This window comes from Hypomesus nipponensis, chromosome 9, assembly GCF_054491055.1.
Source record: "Hypomesus nipponensis isolate SF chromosome 9, ASM5449105v1, whole genome shotgun sequence".
NCBI lineage: Eukaryota > Metazoa > Chordata > Actinopteri > Osmeriformes > Osmeridae > Hypomesus > Hypomesus nipponensis.
In genome coordinates, this window is record NC_140369.1 from 15,921,834 (window position 1) to 15,945,332 (window position 23,499).

Here is a 23,499-nt window from a genome sequence, read left to right on the forward strand (position 1 = left end):
ACAATTATTTTGATGTGTTTTTTTGACATGAGAAACAAAACTTTTCCAACCTCTTCAGTTCTTGTCAGAAAGGAATAAAATGTTTTTGTGGGGAATTTTGAATCTCTCTGAAAGATGGGGAGTTTGTCAGTGTTGTATATCAACAGGTTACCTTTATTTTTTCATGATCTAGAACTCTTTATAACAGTTACACTGGTTATATTTAAGATCCTCTTGATTTCACACTGCACTGAAAGTTCATAAATTGCGTCCTGAAATGCAATAATTAAAAGACCAATCATAATCAGTAATCAAAGGCAAGCAATGAATTGTAAGCTATAAGCAGATACATGAGAGAGGCATAGAGCAGCTATCAGACGCAAAGGTCAATTCAATCTGTGTATAGGGACAGGCTGCGTAACACACCGTCATAAGATGTTGCTGACAAACTCACACTGGAGGGCATTAGGTTTGTTGTTGTGGTTATAAAACACTTATAACTTTGCATCCTGCAAGGTTCTGCCACCCAGTGTGTGAAGAGCTCTGAGGGGCTGGAGCCTGCCAGGTGAAGCTTGTCTGGGTTAGAGATCTAGTCTACTGAAACCTTGTTTTAAACAAGTTGTGAAAGTATGGCAAGGCTCATTGTTAATTGTATTTAATAAAAGATGACATGAGCTGATGGCTGGTCTTTTCAAGAGTCCATCAAGAATTCTTCTAAATGATACTGGATACTGGTTTCAAAAGGAACCGTGTGAAGGTACTAGGTTTGGCTTACAGTCAGGTGAGCCATTAAGAACTGCCAAAAATGTAGGACACATCCACTTTGCTGTATCTAATTGAGTCTCTCTTTTTCTCCAGGGTGACTGCTGCTTGACCAGGGTGACTTCAAGGTATCGTTGCCCAGGCAACAAATCATCCCTCCTCCCCCCAACCCCCAACCCAGACCAAACATCTGGTTCCTCTCCGCACCCCCTGGCTGTGAAGGATGGGTGATGGGCCTGTGATTGACCCCGCCTGCCTGCCTCGTCCCGCCCTCCCATGGAGCCAATGTGGAACTCCTCCCACCCTTCCACGCAGGCCAATACCTCAACCTTGTGGTACCCTGAGGGCGGGGCTCTGTCCCAGTGGCTGGCCCTGCTAGCCATGCTGCTCATGGCTCTGTTGGCAGTGGTGGGCAACCTGGCTGTCATGGCCGTCATCGCCAAGGCCCCGCAGCTGAGGAAGTTTGCCTTTGTGTTTCATCTGTGTCTAGTGGACCTGCTGGCAGCCCTGGTGCTCATGCCCTTGGGCATGCTGTCAGGCCGTGCATTCTTTGGCGAGGCGCTGTGTCGGAGCTACCTCTTTCTGAGTGTGTGTCTGGTCAGCGCCGCCATCCTCTCCATCTCCGCCATAAACGTGGAGCGCTACTACTACATCATCCACCCCATGCGCTACGAGGTCAAGATGACGGTGGGCCTGGTGGTCTCGGTGCTGGTGGGCATCTGGGTCAAAGCCTTAGCCATGTCGGCTTTGCCTGTGCTGGCGTGGGCTTTGCAGGGGGGCAGGACACTGGATGGTGGAGGAGTTGGGGTCAGTGGAGGTGGTGGCGGGGTCGCCTCACCGCCTTCGCAGGGGCACAGGCGCTGCTCGCTGCACTGGACCGGGGGGGTCGAACCGTGTTGCTTTCATGGTCCTCTTCACCTTGGTCTACTTCCTGTGCCCACTGCTGGTCATCCTGGTGGTGTACTGCAACATGTTCAAGGTAGCGAGGGTGGCGGCCATGCACCACGGGCCGCTGCCCACCTGGATGGATACGCCTCGGCGCCAGCGCTCTGAATCACTGAGCAGCCGTTCCACCATGGTGACCAGCTCTGGCACAGGGACAGAGGTGGGTAGGGGAACCCCTCAGAGGCCCTTTGGAGGGGGCAAGGCAGCGGCGGTGCTGGCAGCAGTAGGAGGGCAGTTCTTATGCTGCTGGCTGCCTTACTTCACCTTCCACATGTACTCAGCCCTAGCCTCCAGCCCCCCAGCCACCCTGGCCCCTCTGGAAGAGGTGGTCACCTGGATAGGCTACTTCTGCTTCACATCCAACCCTTTCTTCTATGGTTGTCTGAATCGTCAGATCCGAGAGGAGCTGGGCAAACACTTGCCTTGTCTGTTCCGAAGAGCCAGGGGAGAAGAAGAGGACCGCCTGCCCAGCCGTGAAGGCTCCATAGAGGAGAACTTTCTGCAGTTTCTCCAGGGGACTGGATGTAACCTAGAACTACCAGACTCCCACAGCACCTCCAGCCCGAAGGGGGAGGCGTGCCGGGCCCTGACCCAGTCCCACCCCCCACAACCACCCCAGCCCATCCCCATAGACTTCCGTATTCCAGGACAAATAGCAGAGGAGACTTCAGACTTTCTTGAACATCACCACATAAAAAATAACCATATCATAACAGATAGCTAATTTTTTATAGATTTAGTTATGTTAGTTGTGAAAACAGCTTCCGATTCAATGGTTTGATTTGTATGTTTTGTCTTTCGGATAATTAAAATATATTGTTTTCCAGGTGTTCTTTTAGTGAGAATGTTTGTATTTATCATAACTTACAAAGTTGTGCAAGAGGCAATTCTTGGATTTGATTGTAATCCTTTTTGTTGTACTGAACATTTCTCTTTAACCCATCAGACGGTATCTTAGTGCAATGCAATTCATTCTCTTTGATTAACTACTTTGACTCTCCTGCAAACACGCTGTCAGTTTGAAGAAGTACAATATTGTACTGTACTATTGGAGAACCAGCCTTCAATAAACTGTTAGTGTCAGTTTAAAGAAGTACAATATTGTACTGTGCTATTGGAGAACCAGCCTTCAATAAACTGTTACTCTGTAAGTAAACATAACTGACCGGACAATTAATGAGGCGATGTTGTTGATCTTATTCGTTGAGTTTCTTACATGTTACTTGATGTTTATTTCTTAATAATAAATGACAGGAACCAAATGTTTTCTATTAGATCCTGAAAGGGGAAATACCTCGCTAAAGACATTTCTAATAAAATTATTTCAGTAAGCTCCCTTGTCAGCTGATTTGTACGTTACACCAAATGTTACATTCATTTGTGTGATTTCCAGCAATTGGGCACTTGTTTGTCCAGATAGACGATACATCAATATCTTTTTTTATACATTTTTGAGAACTACAATACTGTATATTTTGACCGAGCTCCACTGATATGACCTAATAAGAACAAGAGGGAAATTATCTGTGACAAAAAAGACATTGGCATTGACCAGCCCGTTGTTTACAGGTAGCTCTTGTTGTAGGCCTTTTCTTTAACACATCCTGTTTCCATTCACGGAGACAAGTTAATTGTATCAACATTTAGGTTGGTTGTCTTTGAATTATTCCAAGGGAGTTTTAAGCCTAATGTAAGTATACTGCATACAGAATTGCTTGTGTCAGTTTACCTACAAATACATTCAGTTTAGATGGAGGAGCCCACCACTTGAGTCAAATTTTATTGTTGTATGTGTTCTGTTTATTAAAGAGATTCACTTTAACTCGTCATTGCTTCATCACTACACAGATTATTTGTTACAAATTGATTATAGCATATTCTTTAACAGTTTTTATTCATAATCTAACAATTAGGCCTACATTCCAATAGTTCACTGTACCATGTTGGTCTCTTCAACGTGCCTACCAGTTGTTCTAGGTCTACATGTACCCAGCTCAACAGATATACATACATTATGCTCAAGATTATTCCCTCTCCTTCAACCTCGTCTGTTTTTCTAAGCAGTAATGACTTTCTACTTCAGGTCAATCCACAACAGACACTCAATTGTGTGTTCTGTAATTCAAAAAAAATCCAAACAATATTAAATGACTCTTACCATTGATGGGACAAGAAGAGGTGGGACAGGAACTGGATGAATTCAAATGTGTGGTTCCTTGTGCCTTTCTGAAACAAGCTTATAAACTATGTTGTAGGCTTTGGGGTGTGGCTTGTCACAGACCCTACAGCCTCTTATAAGTTATACAGAAACTTAAGATTTAAATGTGATGCTGATGTTAGGCAATCACAAGGCCCATGACAAAATGTAGGTGTTTGTTATTTTTGTCCAAAATTAAGCTAACATGTTTTTTTTACTGATTGATTTCATCTGTACTGTGTATTAAATATGATCTTACTATTACGTGTTTAAGTGTTATATACCTGCCATGTCTTGTACCAGCCATCAGTGACTCCCCCAGAAGTTAATTCTTTATTATCACTAACAGACTTTAGTTATTGCTCTCTACACTTCAAGCTCAATTTTTTGTCTCTCTCTCTTTCTCTCTCTCTCTCTCTCTCTCTCTCTCTCTCTCTCTCTCTCTCTCTCTCTCTCTCTCTCTCTCTCTCTCTCTCTCTCTCTCTCTGTCTCGTTCACGCCATGTGTGATTGGTGCCCTGGTTGCTTTGATATTCCATTGGAAAGAGAGGGGGGAAGATGCAGTTCAAACACCCTGACCTCCAGGCGACATTTAAAACTTCAAAGCCAACGTCAATGCTCTGACATTCAAGTAAAAGAGGAAAGAAACTGGCACAACAAAGGGTCTGGTGGATCCTGTCACATTTCATTCTCTCCCAAGTGACTGACAGCTAAGGGACGTCTTGTGTGTGGGCTGAATGTAGGATTGTCTGCCAAGAGAGAATAGGTATGTCTATTATTGTCAACATAACTGACTCACCACTAACAGTCCTGATTAAATGTGATGAATACTTGGAAACCTCAACCCATCTCTTCCTCAATGTATTAACAGAGGAATGTATAAGCATGTATCTAAATGGGAATGGAACTTGCTGTAAACAAATAGCCTACCATGCATATAGTTAACCAAGCTAACTGTTGGATCTCAAGGCCTCACACCTTACCAAAGGACCTCAGTCAAACCGCCCCCAGCTTCTCCGGGCTCCGCCATCCCCATGGCAACATACACCCAGTGACATTTCTCTGCCGTACTGTAGGTAGGTGGTAGGAGGAGCGTCTGAAAAACATGAGAAACTTACTTGATATAGTGATAGCAATTCTAAAGAAAACTATGTCGACTGTTATACATTGTATTTAATGAGTAGCAAACAACCGGTACAATAAATTGCTTGTCAGTAGGATACAGCTCGTAATGCTACTGTTGGTCAATGTTAAATAGGTTTTTGGTGCAAACTTCATTACCCATCATCCTCAGTCAATTGTATCGATTTCCGCATGTTTTGGCGTCACATGTTGATGCTGAAAGTAAACATTTTTGTAAGCGAACTTCTCCTATTTTCACTTGCTTTGATCAGTTGTTGTTCTTTAACAGCTACAAGGACATATATCAGCAGACATAGTTCTGTTAAAAGCGGCTGTAATTTTTTAATACATAATATTATTGTTTTTTCCCTTACTCTACTTCAGTTTACCTTTTTGGAAGAAGTTTGTACCGAGCAATTTAGTAGAGCTAAGTTAGCAGGAAAAGCTACTAGCTCTAGCTCGTAAGCTAACACCGTAGCCCATTGACTGTAACTGTAACATAACTGTGAGTTCAACTCAGTTTATGTGTGTGTTACAGCGTTATTTGTTTTAATCTATAAAAGTCTAAGCTGTCACTTGCTACATATCAAAGTTTGTTTGATAGCCAATATAGCCCTAACGTTAACGCCGTTGTTACGTTTTGCTTGGGTGAACTTGCTGCCTGGCCAACGCCTTTTTTCCTTTCCTCATTCTCTTCATAGCACATCTCTACAGTATTGGAAATGCGTCGTAACCAGCGTCAGTGACTTCACATCACATGGACAATTCTCTTTTTTTTCTTGAGGATTAAATAACTGTTCAATGCGCAAAATGTGCTGATAGTTTAATCGATTAAAGAATGCAGATTCATTCATTTCACTGAGAGAAAATACACCAATTCGAAACGGAATATTTTTCCCAAGGCTTGACAAGACCGAAATTGTTGTATACCCGTGTATCCGTGGGTTATCAGATTTCTAGATTCAAGATGGGTTGTACGATCAGCGCCGAGGATAAAGCTGCCATGGAAAGGAGTAAAATGATAGATCGTAACCTACGAGAAGCTGGTGAAAAGGCGTCAAGTGAAGTCAAACTGTTGCTCCTCGGTGAGTCTTATCGAAAACCTGTTTTTATTTCGTGATTTCACCCCATATTTAGGCTAGATCATCACCAGATATGTTTGATGTTTACGTAAAATATCACAGTATGGCTAAAACAGCATTTCAAAAGGGGGTCGTTTGTTTCGAGGATTTCCTCTTAAAAGTGTTTCTGTTTTTCTTCTTCGACTTTCCCTTTCAACTGTAGGTGCTGGTGAGTCTGGAAAGAGTACCATAGTGAAACAGATGAAGTAAGTATGAGCTAAGGGCTAATCCAGGGGCCTATAGGTGGATTGTTGTCAGATGATTTCCAGCTGCTTATCCAGCACAATGATAACAGTTTTAGCCGCCATTATGTTGACCTTAATAGGCTCTTGTATTAAGTCCCCTTAGGGCACCTAGATCAATGGTATCCCTGTTTTTCTCCAGGATCATCCACGAGGACGGATACTCTCAGGAAGAGTGCAGCCAGTACAGGGTGGTGGTCTACAGCAACACTATCCAGTCCATCATCGCTATCATCAGGGCCATGGGGAGGCTGACTATAGACTTTGAGAACTCAGCACGATCAGTAAGTTCCCCTCAAGCTGTTAATATGGTTTACATAGGTTTGGATATATGTTCTAAGAATCTCACCATGTTGGCTGTTGATTTATTATTCATTTATAATCTGACAATTTAGTGTTAGTTGTGTTTAAATAATCCATATTAGGAAAACTCATAATTTTACCATAACACCGTATCACTTTCATTTGGGGTAGTTCTCCATTGCTTGACTATAGCCCCCTCACATGTTCCGTCATGATCGATAGAATACAACAGTTCTTGGTACTGTGTTTCCAGGATGATGCCCGTCAGCTCTTTGCACTGGCCAGCTCTGCCGAGGAAGGGGTAATGACCCCTGACCTTGCAGGGATCATCAGTAGGCTATGGCAGGACAATGGTGTCCAGACGTGCTTTAACAGGTCCAGAGAGTACCAGCTCAACGACTCCGCCTCCTAGTAAGAGCTCCAGTCATTTTTGTCCAAAGCTTACACTGCAGTGTGTTTGTCACCGAGTAGAATCAAGCTACATTTGAGGATGGTCCATGGCAGGGGGTGGGGATGGATGTCAGATTTGATCATATCAAGGCCAAGACACACGGCTCTCCTGACTCATACCAATGAGGATGTCGAACGAGGATGAGGCTTTTCTGTGCTGTTGCAACATAGTTGTTAAGCAAGACACATACAGACAAGGATTGGTCTGAGGGCCCCGAGGCTAGGAAACGAGTTACTCTGCATGTCTCTGCGCTTGTTTTAGTAGCTGAAGTTTATGACTTGGGATTCACCCCATACTGTAGGAGACTGAATGCATGCTTTGTACACCCTTTTCCGTCTGTCATTTGCATTACATTTTACATTTATTCATTTAGCAGGTGCTTTTATCCGAAGCGACTTCCAAGAGAGAGCTTTACAAAGTGCATAGGTCACTGATAATAATAACAAGATAGCCCCAAAAACATTGCGAGTAAAACATGAAGCACATATTGTGAACAACCAAAATAAGTGCCAAAGGGAAGAACCATAAGAGCATGTAGTTAAGCAAGTTACAATTAAACAACATGAACCGCTATAAGTGCTAGTGTACCTGTAGAAAAACAAGCAACAATAAAAACAATATATCACAGCGAGTACAAAAATTTAAATCACTTACCACTAAGTTACCACTGTCATCTTCTTTGGAAAACAAGGTTTGTTTTAGACATCAATGGAAATAAATCCCACTGTCCTCCCGTCAGTTACCTGAACGACCTGGACAGGATATCACAACAGAACTACATCCCTACTCAGCAGGACGTCCTCCGGACCAGAGTGAAGACCACAGGCATAGTGGAGACACACTTCACGTTCAAAGACTTGTACTTTAAGTGAGTCCCCATGCGACTTAAAATGACTTAAGACGGCTGATTAGCCCGCTCTGGATCCCGTTATCCAGACTTGACTTCTCGTTTTGCTGTCTTGAGGCTGCTTGTCTTGTCCTTGTGGTATTGATACCACAGGAACTACTGGTTTGCCTTTGTCGTCTTCTCATTTCCTCATGCCGTCTCTCTCCCCTCGCTCCCTGCAGGATGTTCGACGTGGGCGGTCAGCGGTCCGAGAGGAAGAAGTGGATCCACTGCTTCGAGGGAGTCACGGCCATCATCTTCTGCGTGGCGCTCAGTGACTATGACCTGGTCCTGGCCGAGGACGAGGAGATGGTGAGTTGGAGGGGCCACAGACTCCTGTGTCCCCTCAGGATTGCAGCAATGTATAGTTACGTTCCATATTTTTCGGTTGGTGTTTGCATTGGTATAACTCTGGGACGGAGATGAATCCCCCACCTAATGGTTATGGCTTTTTCTCAGAACCGTATGCACGAGAGCATGAAGCTGTTTGACTCCATCTGCAACAACAAGTGGTTTACATACACCTCCATCATCCTCTTCCTCAACAAGAAGGACCTGTTTGAGGACAAGATCCATAAAAGCCCACTCACCATCTGCTACCCTGAGTACTCAGGTACTTCTTAGTTGAACGATGAATCCTACAAAAATACATTTCCTGAAGGTCATTGATTGTGCAGTTAAACTTTAGCATGAGTACAATAGAACTATCAGTGTGTTGGTATATGTAGATAGTTTACCAACAACCACATGAAGATGCGTGTCCATCTCCATCAATGAGGACGATGCGATCGATACACATCTCGATGCACTGCCATCGATCCGACACATTAAAGATACATAAACGCAACAGCTAATGCAATGCGATACGATTCACCCCTATTGCGATGCAGTGCGTTTCGACACGATGCGATTCAATGAGAGGCGATGCAAAAGAATACGATGCAATGCAATTTAATATGGTACATAATGATTTATTTCTGTGTCAGACAGAAAATCATCAATTAACTAAACCAGTGAAAGTTTTACTTCACATATAAACAAAGTCGCTGACAAAAGATAAAATAACATCAGGCCTGGACCTTGCCTTAAACCAGTCCTTCTTTCCTGTTGTATGTGTTCTCTGAATGTAAAAAAGGGTAAACTATTACTGGCAGTCACAAGCTGCTGTAAACACTGTCATAACACCATACACTAAATTGAACTCATACGTCCTACTTTAAGGTTTTTCTCAATGACTCGGGTATCTCTCGTCTTACTTTGTCGTACACAACAGGGATTTGTTTCTCGGACAAAAGCGTCCTATTTTTGCTAGGGATACCGGTGGAGCTAGCTACCGACTGTAGCCATAGCTGAATCCGAGGGGGAGGCAGACGTCTCCAAACAAATACCATGTAGCCTCTTCAGGTGACTACCTAAATTAGCCGTGCTGCCTATGTAGCCTACCATATAGGAGTGCAACATATATTGCCAATTGCATGGGTCTTATCAGATTGCCCATCTTCCTGGTAAAATCCAAAGTGTTGCCAAACCTTGGATTCATTGCAATTTGTAGAAACATGTAACTCTTCCTCCACCATGATAACACTCGCCCGAACACGCCTCCAACTCACGCGAAACTTGGCCAAGAGACTTGGTGAGAATCGTCCACTGACAGCAGTGGAGATAAGAGCGCGGTTAAGAAACAGTTAGAGAGGAGGAATCTATCTAAATATAAAATGATTGGTCACAAATCATTGGTCACATTTCTAAATATTTAAGGTGTTCGCCTACACACGATTCTGTATAAATACATCGGATTATACCGATGCAGAAATGTTCGAAAAGATTCATCGCGATTTCATCCCACATTGTATCCGGTGCACACTTTTTTGATCCGGGCAATCGCATCGTGAGCTTTTATGCTGATGCGAACCGGTGAATCTTCCCATCCTTAGTGTCCATACAGTTGTTTGTTGAGATGATAAGTTTCCTAGGCTTGTAAACTAGACTATTTCTGGTGTCTCTCAGATCAATATAATGGTACTGGACTTGTGATGGAAAACAGAGCATGTCAGATGTGTTAACGACATATGCTTGTGCTCCTCTGTGTTACAGGTGAAAACACATACAATGACGCCTCTGTTTATATCCAGTGTCAGTTTGAGGACATGAACAAGAAGAAGGACTCCAAGGAGATCTACACCCACTTCACCTGCGCCACCGACACCAAGAACGTGCAGTTTGTCTTTGATGCCGTCACTGACGTCATCATCAAGAACAACCTGAAGGAGGTGGGTCTGTACTGACACCGCTGCACCCGTCTGGAATATTCCGTCGTTAGAAACATCTTGCTATGCATTTGCATGGACAGTATAAAGCCCGACTCACGTAAAACAAGTTTGACTCTATGATAGTTTTACAACATCCGTTTCCATAAAATGTTACTCGAAAACACTTTCAGCGTTCCAAATTGTTAGTTGTAGACCAACTTCAAACTGTGTCACATGTATGTGGATCAGGCTTTCACCTGTCATTATAACTCATTGGGAGAGGCTAGCATCAGAGCGAGACATGTTTGCTTGACAAAGGAACGAAGATGTGTCAAACCTTTTGTGGTCCTGCTGTACTTGTCCAAATGTGGCTGTCATTGATTATAGTGGATTTATTTGTCTTATGTTTCTGATTTATATGCAATGCAAATTTAGCTAAAATGGCACTTTCCTGATTATTATTTTCCATTTATGTAAGGTAATACCACAGGTGTTACCAAGCCTCCATTTCAAGCATTGAATCCATTCCAAGTATTATGTCTATGAAACTTAAAGGTGCTACACAGACAATAAACTTGCAAAATACTCAAGTATTTTCTAATCAAACACAATATCAAACAATACCAAAAGCTTTTCTGCCCTGGTCAGCCATCGTATTATCCTCAGTATTACAATTTAGTGCACATTGGCTGTCATTATCTGTGTATAATATGCTATCTACAAAAATAATACTGCCCTCCCACGCAGAAGGGCAGAAATTGCTCTTTGAGTGCAAAAATGTACTTGTTACTGATGATCAGACCAACATTTTCTCTAAAACACATCAACTGAGACGTAAGATACAACAGACAACATTGACTGAATTTTTACCAAATGGCTCATTGTTGCCCTTTTGCTTGGAGGGGCAGAATAATTAATATGCTCAATTATGCCTGAAAGATGTGATCAGGTGCACAAATTATGTTCAAGTGTTGCGTGATGTGGTACACAAATTGTGTGCTTGTGCAATGAGGTTTTACACAATTTTGGGAAATTTATAGCAATGTCTTGTGTAGCAACTTTACTGGTTTATTTTGACTAGTCATTGATGTGGAGCTTAAACATGCCTTATGTAAGATTCTCTCAAAATCTTGGTTACCTTTTCCTACTCCTTTGTCTTGTTATTGCTGTGCACAGATCCATTAAGATTCATAAGTGTACAGATACATTAAGGGCACAGATCCATTAAGATTCATAAGTGTAAATTAAGCACATGTTGCAATTCTTAGTTCATTTCAATAAGAGACAGCAGAATAGTTCACTTGTAAGAAAGCAAACAAGCCAATTTGTTTCAGGTCTTTCTCCAACAATATAACCCTTGTTTACTGAATGACACCAGCTCATGATTCCTACTTGCAACAAAATATCATGCTTGGCCACTTAAGGCTACAGTACAGTATTTTACAGTCCACTACATCGTGCTGTATACATAAAATGCTGTATAAGAACTTGGATTGTTACACAGCAATGTAGAATGATACAGTTGGAATAAAAAATCCAGAAGTCATTCTAATACTGTGTTTAGAAACATTTTAGACCTTTTGTAATAGGTTAATACTTCTATCACCAAAAGTACAGAAACATGCTTTATTTGCAAACAAAGCACTCTTTCAGTGTTCAGAATATATTTTTCTTTCATGAAATGGGATTATTTTTTACTACTGTGTATATATCATGACTATTTAGGATGGATGATAGCTGGGAAAACAAAAGCATAGTATTGTTCAGCTTGAAATTATGTATACTGATGCCTCGAATCCTGGAGTGTTGCCTATTTTCCTGGTATCGTCTTTGTATGTAATTATTATGTATAGAGATTACCATTTTGCTCAAGATTGTGGCCTTATTGAATACGTGTTTTTTGAAGACAGTTTTATCCTTCTGAAGTTTATTAATTTACCATCAGGACATTTCAAATGTGTGTAATATATGGAACACCATGAATGTTCCTTTTTAAAATAAAACCTTCAGAAAAAAATCTTGTTGAAGCACAACATGCAATATGGGACAAAGTAGTATCACAACTCTAGTGATTAGTACACAGAATAAACAGGGGAAAAACAGTTTCACTATATATTTATTCAGAATGTTTAATTTTTCACAAGACAAGACGTATAGTTACTGTACAAGTTTGTCAAAATGAAATAGTACATTGCTAAATGTGCCACTGATGATGGACTTGTCAGTAGTTGAGCATTAGTAGATTAGGTCCGCTATTCTGTCTTTGTATTTACAAAATAAATTTCTAATGTGTGCAGTGAACATTTTCTTTAAGTCCAGTGTAGGCCTGGCTATTTGAACTTACATATTCAAATTAGCTAAGGAAAACCTATCAACTGCATTACACCAGGTGCAAACAGTCAGCCGATTCAAACCAACAACATTTGAGATACTTTTTTTACTAGATAAAAACATCAAAAAATAATGGGGCGAGTGCAATGTTATTGGAAAAGATATCATGCTGAGCCTGGTGAATACACTGGACCTTCTCAAAATGTTTCTTTTGATACATGTAACAGTCCAGTCCATTGGCAGCTTTGGAAACTATTCAATACAAATGAACAAAGCCAGAAATATCCCAGGATATCTAAGATACTAACCATAGCAGACAGCCTATTCTCCATCTGCTGTCATTTTCTTTCTCCATATTTCCCTATAAAGGTCATCATCCACATTGTGTCCAGCAGGTGTAGCCCTCTTAGCTCGATTGGTTGGATATGCTTGCCAACTCCCTTCAGGTTGGGCCAGGGACTGTGTATCCTACTGGGGGCTTTTCTAATGGATCATTTAGGGTGTCTGAAGGTAGTGAGGAAGGAATGGGACAGTAGACAGTTTAGAAATTAAAGGTTTTAACAGTCTTATGACATCATAAAACACAACCAATAGGTGACTGAGCCTGCTGTTCCTAAAGCGCAGGGTCCAGGAATCCAAGTGATGGGAAGAGAGGAGAAGGAAATCTGCAAGGAAGTATGGAAAGCGATTCAGGTCAAATTACGGAAAGTATGGAAAGCAATTCAAGCCATCCAGAAGCAGTTATCTAAACACAGAAATACTACCCACCTCCACGTCAAGCTTCTTAGAACAGACCACAGTCTTTCAGGTTCTCTTTGATGATGATGTCTGTCACAGCACCAAACACAATCTCCACGTTCTTAGTGTCTGTGGCACAGGTCAAGTGGGAGTAGATCTCTTTCACACCCTTCTTCATGTTCAGCTCCTCAAACTGCGACTTGATGTAGGTGGCGGCATCGTCATAAGAGTTGGAACCTTATCGCATAGAAGGCAGGAAAATCAGAGTAGGAATTTATCAATGCCTTTGTGATCCCCCCAAAGGTGACAGTAAAATAGATGTGTGTACACCTGTATAGTTCAAGACTTACCATCGTAGTCTGGGAAGCAGATACTGAGGTGGACTTTCTTGATCTTCTCCTCAAAGAGATCTTTCTTGTTGAGGAAGAGTACAATGGATGTGGTGGCAAAGAATCTGTGATTGCAGATACTGTTGAACAAGTGCAGACTTTCGTGCATACGGTTCTGTGGAGAGAAAGACCCAGAAGGAGAATGAGCTTCATCCCAGACCTGCTCACACCAGGGACCCCCTTACAGAGCTCAGCAGTCAACTGGACTGTGGCTCTCTCATACCTCTGAGTTTCGACACATGTTCATGTTCCAAGAGACAGGTTAAAGTTTGGACTGGGATTCGAGTTCTGTGCTGTTTTCTCCATCATCTGCCCCCATTGTCTGCCTTCAAGCTGTCTACATGAAGTGAGAAGCACCTAAGGAGTGTGGACCCTGCTGGACCAAACCTACCACTTCATCGTCCTCCACCAGCACCATGTCATAAGCACTCAGGGCTCCACAGAAGATGATGCAGGTCACACCCTCGAAACAATGGATCCACTTCTTCCTCTCGGATCTCTGGCCTCCCACATCGAACATCCTGCCAGGGGGGAAAGGAAGATGACAGAGACCTTTGAGGGCAATTCATTTGAAGACCAATGGCACAAGATGCATGTGATGCTTGTAATAGTAGAAAGATTCATATGTAAATGACTTCTTCATGTACCTGAAGTGCAGCTCTTTGCAGGCAAACTGCTCCTCAATGATACCAGTGGTCTTGACTCGAGAACGCAGCACATCCTGTTCGTTTGGCAGGTAGTCAGGCTTTGTGATTCTGTCCAACTCCTGGAGGTAGCTGCAGGGAGAAGTCACACTTAGCAGACTCGCCTCATCACAAGAGCATTATGAACATATAGACAATGACACAAACATGGTGCTGGCCTTGGCTTTAACTCACTAGGATGCAGAGTCGTTCAACTGGTATTCAGCAGCCCTTTCGAAGCAGGCCTGAACTCCAGTGTCTTTCCACAATCTCTTGATGACATCAGCCAACTCGGGGGGCATGGTGCCTTCCTCAATGGAGTCTGACAGATTCTGGAGCTTCTGAGCGTCTTCCTGCAGAGGAAAGCATCCGCCAATTGACCACAGATCGATAGTCATTCCAATACCAAGTTATATTCACATACAGTATATTATTCATGTGATGAGGCCATTGCTTTGTGTCTATGCGTTCCTGCTGGGAGGGTCCAGGACCCTGTGGACTCACCGCTCCAGCAGGTGCTCCAAAGTCAATCGTCAGCATCTCCATGCCTCTGATGATGGCCAGAGCAGACTGCAGGATATTGCCAAAGATGATCGCCCTGAACTCCAGTTGTTCTTCTTTGGTATAACCTCCTTGATGGAGAATTCTGCCCGATACAGAGGAGGGAGATGGGATGAGTGGTTGGGTGTAACATGAGATGTTAAACACTGGCTAGGGACTCTAGGGAGTATTGGACAAAGTCATACTGATTCAGTCACTTTAGCCACCCAACTGTCCATGTAATATTTGAAACATGTTTCAAAACAGCTCCAACATTATATCCACCGGGCCTTCCGGCCAGAGCTCTACCCACAGTCAACCCAATTCTTTGAGGCAATCATTGACAATCAAATTGTGTTAGTAAAACAAAAAAGTACATATTCTAGTACCAACGTGGATTCTTATTGGCCTTTCTCATCACCGTTCCCCATCAACAAACCAATCGTTATTGAGACATCTTTCTATCTCCCAATCTCCCACTCCACCCTGGTACACGCCCAGTGAGCCCCACTTAGGGTCATAAGAGCATGGTTGTTTGAGCGCATGACTGTGGAAGGAAGACAGATTACAGGCGTTTGCGTTGTCATACTCACTTCATCTGCTTAACAATTGTGCTCTTTCCAGACTCACCAGCACCTGTTTGAACAAAAGAGGGACGGGAAAACAACTGCTTCACCAACATCTCAAATTATTCTCTCTCAGAATCACAGGGATTCTACATTCATGTTGTACAGTACAGCATTGGCCAGTAGCAGTCCCTATTCTGATTGCAACACAACTGCAACACAGAAAAAGTATGGGTATGACAGTCAGAAATGGACCGGATTTGAAGTGCGGTACAGTTTACTGTACGTTAGCGGCTCCTGACATACACATCAGGCTTTCCGATATCATTTCTTATTCTTGTCAAATGTACATTTAGTGCAATGTTCTTGTACTTTAGAACAATGTTAGTACAATGTTCTTGTACTTTAGAACAATGTTAGTACAATGTTCTTGTACTAAATGTGCCTGACTTTCCACCGTCCGTCTTCTACTGAAAACCCCTGTCCCCACAGACACGACACAGCACAAATGCATGTAACTTTGACTGCATGAACTAGTTGTTAGACCGTTTCAAGGAAAGGCAAAAGTATGACTCAAAGAGGTACGCCCCTCAGCCTTGCATCAAAACCAAGCTAAATAATTACCACAAGTCACATGACTTTCTTTCTACACTGAGATAGGCTAACTAGAAGCCATGTTTTGATTTGGGCCTGTGGTAGGTTTACAGCTTAGGTGCTTCAAATCTGTCGGAGTGGTTTAGCTAAGGTCAGTGACCTGATCAGCTCAGGGCTAAAAGTAGAGATTTGAGAAGCCTTGTATAAGGAGGACTGGGGTTCAAAAAGCCTCTCAGGGGATCGGCAAAGAAGTGAAGACGTCATGTGTGTGATCTATCTAATACAGGAGATTTTCCATGTGTCTCATTTTCATGAGTCCCTAGGCAGTGAGATTCCGTCTATTACGTATACCTAGGTAGAACACTGCCTGCTTCTGGATGGGTCGTTCTTAAGACCACTGTTCATGCATTTTCCTGTGGATATAGCTACTTGTAAAATCTTATTTCTTGATGAGAGAAAGGAATTGTCTGCTCATTTACACATGTATGTCATGAAATGGCAAATTACAATCATCCCTGCGAAATGAAATGGATGAGTCCACTAAAGACTTTGAAATAGAGATTGCACTTTGCTACTCAAAGCCTTGCCAGTGGAAGTGATATTAAGTTACAAATGATCTGATATCCTTCTCTCCTACAACGTCATATTTGCCAGACCTAATTCTCTTCTTATCTCATACTGAAACTCATTACAGTTCCCAAGGTCAGCAAGGACTGTCCTGAAAGTTCTTTGAGTAAGCATGCTATGTTTCTCAGCTTAGAACCATAAGAGGGCAGTATTGAACAGTATTAAGAAGCTTGCTAACTGGTATATCATCTGTTAAGTGTGATGTTTAAAATGTTATATGGAATTGGTGTACCACACAATAAAGCTACAATCCGTCATAAACTGATAACTATGGTCTTCATCACAAGGTCACACAAATAGTACAAGGTCACTCAGATACCAATAAGACCTGCCATTTGGGCCAACCACAGGTTCAATTTAGCAGTTAAGTGCAAGGATTGTTAGTGAAACAAACCAGACCGTACTAACCAAACTCTGTAGAGCTACAGCTCTATCCTATTAGTCCAGCTGACTGTGGGTCAAACTACTTCACTATGTCAAGCTGCTGTGACCAGACCTTTTATATGTCAAGCTGTCTTCAAAGTCTTGATAATCAAGAGGAAGCCAATCCTCACATACTTGTGGTGTGGAGCTTGATGTTGCAGCTGTATGCTCGTAGGAACCTGAAACTCAGTCATGCCCTTAATCCAAATTTGTGTTCATTTCTTTAATAGTTTGTAACTGAGGTTTGTGATCAATCCAAAGCCTCTGTAGTTGATCCTGGTATTTTACATAGTTTACTTCAATGGCTCCTGTCTGAGACTGCCCTACATGGAGGCATTACTATATGACCCCTCACCTTTGATAAAAAAAAATGTTTTTTATTACTTCCTTGTATTGGTTTCATGTCCTTTGCACCTGATCTACAAAGTTTAAGCTATTGGCCAGGCAGGAGCAATGATGTAACATGAAGTCAGAGAAATTAGCACAGGGACTCTTAAGTAGCAGGAAGGAACGTATAATAGGGTTACCGTGATCCTGTGGGAAAAGCTGACAAAATCCTACCCCTGAATTGCAACAAAGATTTTTCGAGACTTCATGGATGTAGGATATATCATTTTCTCCGGCACAAACAAATAGCAAAGGTTTTGTTCATATCTACTATATCTAGTGGTAGTCAAATACATTTGACTTTTGCGTAATGACAAAGTAAAGCCCCACTAATCCCCACAAGGCCAAACAGTAATTAGATTCCTTGCTAAGTTCCTTAATGGGCATTCAGAGTATCTAGAAGTCAGCAACCCCACTGTTAAGCTTGTTGAAACTTTATCAACGTCTTCAATCCAAGAGCCAATTACCATCCAAAGATCATGACACTTGCTGTCAAGCATTGAATGCACACCACACATTTGTGTAAGACATTGTGAAATACAACAGCAAAGGCTATTATCAGACCCCACTGGAAAGAAACACTTTCTCACGTGAATTGTATTCTTGTATGAAATACCTAAACCTTGACTGGGAACCTTCCTGTTCCTGATATGTGACTGATTTATCATCTCAGCCTCAAGGTTGGAGGAGCTGTGAAGCTTGGGCTTATCATCCTGAATGGTAACACCCTTTTCAACATAATGTTCTTATGTTAGCTTTCTGGCTACTGTAAAAAGCCAAGTCACAAATATGTTCACAATTAAACTTACATCATCGATGTGCCAACTCGGAGCATTGATACGGCAAGAGATCATTATGACCCTTTTTGTTATATTGTCCAACAGATAAGGTATGGATAATATTGTTGCCTTGGTACTGATTAGCTCATGAGTTTAGTCAGATGTCAAACATGCACTAATCTATCTAGGGGTGGGAGGGAGTCTCCCCTTGATCGCCATTCATATTTGTATCTCAGACCTTTTAAATCCCGGTCACTTCATGTGATCAAGGAGGGCACAGGTCATGCACAATACGAATTAAGTGCTACAGAGGAAAACCTGATTCAATGTGTGTAATAACCAAGGATGACTTCAAATGTAACTGAAAAATTATTTGCTTCACCGTATTATATAATCAACGAATGACCTTGGAATGATGGATGACTACTCATCTGATTATAAAAAACTTTACTACAATATATCTTAACTTTACATGCACTACGTAACCCTCACTTCCACAATATGTTTTCCATTAAAGTAAAACATTATTTTGTTGAAAGTTACCAGCTTTCATCTTTCCCTGCATTAAACACATTTCTTCCATGATGAGATGAATCTTACCAAGCTCTTACAATAAAACTTGTGCAAGAATAAGACTGCAATACATGTTCCTCGACAGAAGGCCAACTGGTTCCATTTCTGGTTTGCACCAGTTGAAGACTTCCATGTCAGAACTCCCACTTCCACATTCTGAAGAGCCCCATACTTCCTGTTCAGACGAGCCCTGCACTTCCTTACCCAGCAGCAGCAGCTTGACCGTTTTGGACTCCTTGTCTGCATCTTCCTGAAGCTGCTTCTCCAGCTCCTTGGACTTCTTGGCTAATTCCTTGTCTTCGGCACTTGCTCCGCTTCCCATTGTGAAATGTAGGTGTCTTCCTTTTCCCTCAAATCAAGATCCTGTTCGGTACAAAAGTTGGCCGGCCGTTCCCGGCGTCTAAAGCGTGCACGAGAGATAGGCACAGAAGTAGGCAGAGGTGGGGGTAGGGGTATTTGTCTCAGTTGGTAGATGGTGGAGAAGGGCTCGGGAGATGTATACTGGCAAGCAGTCAGACAGTCTCTGCTCAGGGACTAAGGGACACTGTCTTCTCTCCGGTGTCAGCTTTTCTCCCCTCCCTAATTCCCCCACGTTAAACCTGACATCTTGCCATCAGGTTGGGATTGGGTAGGGCTTTTTCTGGCGTTCCCATGGAGACCATTACATCCTATTAGCCTGAGGCAAAAGGACAAAAGTGAAGGGTAAGAGAGGCAAAACACCACAGGGCTTAAAGAGAGAGGGAGGGATTAAGGATACAAGTGTTGGACATTTAAACATATGCTTTCCCCTTTTTTTTACCACAATTTGATGTCTCACAGGTAATACCAAGGAAGGGCCAAGAAGAGAATGTTAAAATATCAATATCTCTGCCCCAGAACACTACAAAGACATTATGCTTTTTTGAAGTATCAATATTTTTTCACACTTTCATAATTTGGGGGACAGCCCTTAATTACATTTTTTACCTGAGGAAGGCCATGTTCATTTGTGGGGAATTTCTTTGGAACCTTGACTTTGTTGCTGGACTGCTCAAGGATAGACAGCTTAACTGGCATCAAGGCTTGGTTCCTTGAACAGAAAGTGACACCAGATCAGAGCAGATGGTGCTTCCTTTGTGGCTTCTCCCATCATGATTTTTACTGCCTGCCTTAATAATCAGGGTCAAACTTCTTCTCACTTGTCTTTCACACACCAGAAAATACAATAAAACAACATCAGACAATAAAAACAGGGGGCCCAAATGCCTGAATGAAGACAGAGTAGGTCAGCAAACCAACATACTGTACACAGCAGTCTTGAGGGGTTAATCTTTATCTCCAATTGTCTATCACACAGTAAAGAATTTATATTTGACGAAGTGAAACCATCTGTGACTGCAACTTAAGTTGTTTCTGTTCTGTGTAGAGTATCAAATAGAAGGGTTTACCAATTATCTAGTCATGACTAACTTTTGATGTCCTTTGGAGGCTTTTTACATAACACTGACCTGCCAGTCTGCTTTTACCAGGCTAGTTACAAAGGTCATTCTGGTTTGGAACAAGCTACATACATGCTGCACATGCTTTTAGTTTTACAGCAGGAACATTGCATAAACGGCTGCAAGAATGTGGCTTAATAAGTCTCCTGTTCATTATTGTATCTGAAAACAAAGAGCCAGATGCAGACGCACCCACACACACAGCAGAGGAAGAGGTGGGGTCTTTAGATATTGTTTGTTGTTATGGAAAGATTTGTGGGTAGCAGTAAAAGTAGGCCCTCTCCTCCCCACTGGATAGGGCCTCACAGTGTAATAACCTCTGGTAATGCAGAGAGATAATCTTAGCATCCCAGTTGCGTAGTCCCTTTCTAATTCTGACCCCTCAAGCTTGCCTCCTTCCTTCCGGCTGCTTCCTCAGATTGGCCTGGTACCACTGATCTGTTGACAAGATTAACAAGGGGACTCTGTTAAATCTTGGGCCACGGCTTAGGCCGGCAGATGGCCCCTTGCTGTGAGACTGTGAGGGAGACACTTGTAAAGCAAATGTGGGGAGTGTGGGGGGAGGTACTAGCAAAGCAGGGAACGTGAGGACTATGATGTGATTCCACATTGTGTCATCATAGCTCCACCCTCTTTGTTCACTAGAGATTAGAGTCCACTCTGATCCTTGAAATGGAGACAAAAAACGGATGTATTTATATCAATATGTGTAGACCTATGTTCTTTATAGTGTGAGTATTTTCTCACAGTTCTGCAGGCATGAAGCAGTCTCTGTACAGTTTTCACATGGTCACATGCCTAGCTTGAAAACCTCTTAGTTAAAGTTATGTTGACTGGTATCACTTATTATTGTATATACCCACCATTGCATAACACCAGCTATAACGGCCCCTTTAAATATCTTGTTACACTTATCTCCCCCCATCTCCCCCTGCAATATGTGTAGCTGCGTCATCATAACTGTTCACAGAAGTTCCCTTATCTGTCCTCTCTGTGTACAAATTCGTCCTGTTACTGGTACATGTTGGTGAAATCAATCTCATTATTTGCATATAGTGCTATATTTGAAGTCATTTGCTGGTTAATGGTATGTTGTATGTTCATAAGATCCTAGTATTAGTTTACAAATAGTAGCTATAGCTAACATTTTTTGAATATTTCACAGCTGCACTTTTTCTGTAAAATTCACTGTTTTCAGGTTACGTTATAGGCGAGGTAGCTATTTTAGCTAAATATTTTCAAACTGTTTTGACAGGCTTGCATTATAAACGTTTTACGGTCAAGACGTCAAGGATCACTATTATTTTGAACGAGCCATCTTCAATTCATCTCTGAGTCTTGGATCATCATCAACAATGGCAGGAGGTAAGTTGACAGCACAGCTAGAGCTAGCTAACTGAGTTAGCTTTGTTCGCCACCTGAAGTGAACTTTAACAAGGCAGTCCAGTTAATCTTGGGCTTACACATCGTAACAGTTAGCTAACATTACATTAACCCATAAAACCAAAAGAGGAGGCACTGGTAAACTATGTTTTGTTGTGTGTGTGTGTGTGTGTTGTCAACTGTCCAAGAGTACAAGAGTAAAGTGGTAAATTGTATGCGTCAAGTTGTTGACACTTGGTGCGAGGTGGATACAGTACAGTAGTCTGCTGCCGTAGAGCATCCACTTTTTGACAAATCGAAATTATGTCAACAGAAAATATTAAATAATAAGTTAGTTGGCACTCAATGTATTTATTTAATGTTTAAAGCATTTTAATTAAGTAAAACTAGATTAAAAAAAATATAATGATAAATGATAGATAACATTTGCCAGTTAAATAGTTGTCACTGCTACTTTCAGTATGATCATAGGCGATATTACTGCGGGTGCGGGGGTGCATTTGCACCCCCTACTGTTGGGATGAAAACATGGAATGAAAACATTTACATAAAATAAAAAAATAAAAACCTATTAAATGTTTTTAGAAAATGTTTAAGTGATGTCAGAGTTGTATGGGTTGTACTCTACTGATTAATTTGACATTTTAAGATCTAGTATTCATTTTGAGCATGTCTTTGTAAGCAAAAATAAATCACTACACTTTGCACCACCAGTTTTGAAACCTAGAATCGCCTATGATATGGTCATGCTGTTTTAATAACGTTTTCTATAAAGGTTCGCCAAAATTGAGATGTTCAGCAATACCGCAAACGACTTTTGATGAGTCCAATAAGTACTACATTGAGTTCAATTACTTATTAAATTACTATAAATAATCGCCAACAACACCCCATTGAAAACATCTGTCAAATAGAACGCTTGTCAGCTAGAACTTCCGTCTACAGCTGCAGTTCAATGATTGTTGGCGTGCGACCCTTTACTGACAATAAAATACCGAGCAGAAGGAACAACATAAATACTATTTTAGCCTTGTCACTGGGCAACAGCGTTTTAGATTACATGTGTTGTTTCGTTATTGACCCCAGTAGCAGAAACACACGTTGAAAAACAACAATGTAACATTGAAAGGTAGCCCATATCTTTCCAGGCAGATGGTAAAATCCTTAGCTGACATTTTGTGTCTTGTCTGTGTTGGTGTGTCATCTGATCATCTCAAGGCTAATATATAATTTTGCATCTCCATAAAAGGATAGTAAGTAGGCTGTCCTTTTAACTTCGTTTGGGGAAGCGGGAGTAAGTAGTTGCCCTTGGGTCATTTTATATTGATGAAGTTTGTGAAGTATGACCATACAAGGTGTGTGGAGCTGTCAGAGGAGGAGGTTGATGGGGGCGTAAGTGAATGTTTTGGGTTCATGGCTTGTCTCTGCCAGCAAATCTGCCAGATTCTCAGAGCTTTCACAAAACCAGTCATCAGTCTACAGTACAGGAGTCTAATGTTTAGTGAAAGGTTGAGCAGACAGGCAAGCCAAAAGCTTGACCAGTAGGGACGTAGACAGAAGCAGAACGAGCAGCCAGCTGAAGGAAAGTGTCATCTCAACCGCCCCCTCAACCTCTGGGTAAGGCGTGGACGTACGGTCTGAGTTTGGGCAGATTGGTGCACTTTTTCTCTCTGTGAAAAAGTAGGCCTTTGTTTTCTAGCTGTGTGACTACACCTCAGGGGGAGGGGGTGTGGGGGGGGGGTGGGTTTGCTC

At 42.0% G+C, this 23,499-nt stretch overlaps 4 protein-coding genes and 1 long non-coding RNA gene across 7 annotated transcripts in view; 3 read left to right on the plus strand and 2 right to left on the minus strand.

Annotated features, from left to right (window-relative positions):
* Window positions 1-1,017: 1,017 nt before the first annotated feature.
* LOC146273191 (G-protein coupled receptor 61-like) lies at window positions 1,018-3,017 on the plus strand. Its single transcript, XM_084705734.1, is given in 2 exon segments — window positions 1,018-1,619; window positions 1,621-3,017. Coding segments are annotated over 2 exon segments (1,392 nt in total). The 3' UTR covers window positions 2,411-3,017.
* A 463-nt stretch (window positions 3,018-3,480) lies between these two features.
* Window positions 3,481-5,629, minus strand: LOC146273192 (uncharacterized). The gene is made up of 4 exons (XR_014766453.1): window positions 5,394-5,629; window positions 5,164-5,220; window positions 4,866-4,978; window positions 3,481-4,631 (listed from the first exon to the last, which is right to left on the minus strand). It is a non-coding gene; the product is annotated as an uncharacterized LOC146273192 (long non-coding RNA).
* Window positions 5,217-12,552, plus strand: LOC146273193 (guanine nucleotide-binding protein G(i) subunit alpha-3-like). 2 transcript variants are annotated; one of them, XM_084704244.1, is made up of 9 exons: window positions 5,217-5,509; window positions 5,706-6,089; window positions 6,289-6,331; window positions 6,510-6,651; window positions 6,924-7,081; window positions 7,861-7,989; window positions 8,190-8,319; window positions 8,467-8,620; window positions 10,102-12,552. In XM_084704244.1, the coding sequence occupies exons 2-9, from the start codon at window positions 5,972-5,974 to the stop codon at window positions 10,290-10,292; spliced, it is 1,065 nt and encodes a 354-aa protein (XP_084560370.1). In that variant the 5' UTR covers window positions 5,217-5,509; window positions 5,706-5,971; the 3' UTR covers window positions 10,293-12,552. The 2 variants fall into 2 exon arrangements, with proteins under 2 accessions (XP_084560370.1, XP_084560369.1); XM_084704243.1 differs by having other exon boundaries at window positions 5,217-6,089.
* A 138-nt stretch (window positions 12,553-12,690) lies between these two features.
* Window positions 12,691-19,442, minus strand: LOC146273194 (guanine nucleotide-binding protein G(t) subunit alpha-2-like). Its single transcript, XM_084704245.1, has 9 exons — window positions 19,091-19,442; window positions 15,531-15,573; window positions 14,902-15,043; window positions 14,593-14,750; window positions 14,362-14,490; window positions 14,106-14,235; window positions 13,676-13,829; window positions 13,356-13,562; window positions 12,691-13,252 (listed from the first exon to the last, which is right to left on the minus strand). The coding sequence occupies exons 1-8, from the start codon at window positions 19,206-19,208 to the stop codon at window positions 13,372-13,374; spliced, it is 1,065 nt and encodes a 354-aa protein (XP_084560371.1). The 5' UTR covers window positions 19,209-19,442; the 3' UTR covers window positions 12,691-13,252; window positions 13,356-13,371.
* The window catches only part of ampd2a (adenosine monophosphate deaminase 2a), a 35,677-nt gene continuing 31,282 nt past the window's right edge, over window positions 19,105-23,499 (plus strand). The window contains exons 1-2 of one of the 2 annotated variants that reach the window (XM_084704240.1): window positions 19,105-19,216; window positions 21,620-21,729. In XM_084704240.1, the coding sequence (XP_084560366.1) occupies window positions 21,720-21,729 (10 nt within the window). In that variant the 5' untranslated portion in view covers window positions 19,105-19,216; window positions 21,620-21,719. Of the gene's footprint in view, window positions 19,217-21,311; window positions 21,452-21,619; window positions 21,730-23,499 lie in introns of those variants that run through there. The other variant, XM_084704239.1, reaches the window with a different exon arrangement.

What these genes read in the sequence shown, in the direction of transcription:
- LOC146273193 (XM_084704243.1), top strand. Translation starts at nt 5,972, where the DNA reads ATGGGTTGTACGATCAGCGCCGAGGATAAAGCTGCCATGGAAAGGAGT. An exon ending in AGTCAAACTGTTGCTCCTCG is followed by an intron (nt 6,090 to 6,288) that starts GTGAGTCTTATC and finishes TTTCAACTGTAG; the next exon opens with GTGCTGGTGAGTCTGGAAAG. An exon ending in CTGCTACCCTGAGTACTCAG is followed by an intron (nt 8,621 to 10,101) that starts GTACTTCTTAGT and finishes TCTGTGTTACAG; the next exon opens with GTGAAAACACATACAATGAC.
- LOC146273194 (XM_084704245.1), bottom strand. Translation starts at nt 19,208, where the DNA reads ATGGGAAGCGGAGCAAGTGCCGAAGACAAGGAATTAGCCAAGAAGTCC. An exon ending in TTGGAGCACCTGCTGGAGCG is followed by an intron (nt 14,751 to 14,901) that starts GTGAGTCCACAG and finishes TTTCCTCTGCAG; the next exon opens with GAAGACGCTCAGAAGCTCCA. An exon ending in CTGCTTCCCAGACTACGATG is followed by an intron (nt 13,563 to 13,675) that starts GTAAGTCTTGAA and finishes CTATGCGATAAG; the next exon opens with GTTCCAACTCTTATGACGAT.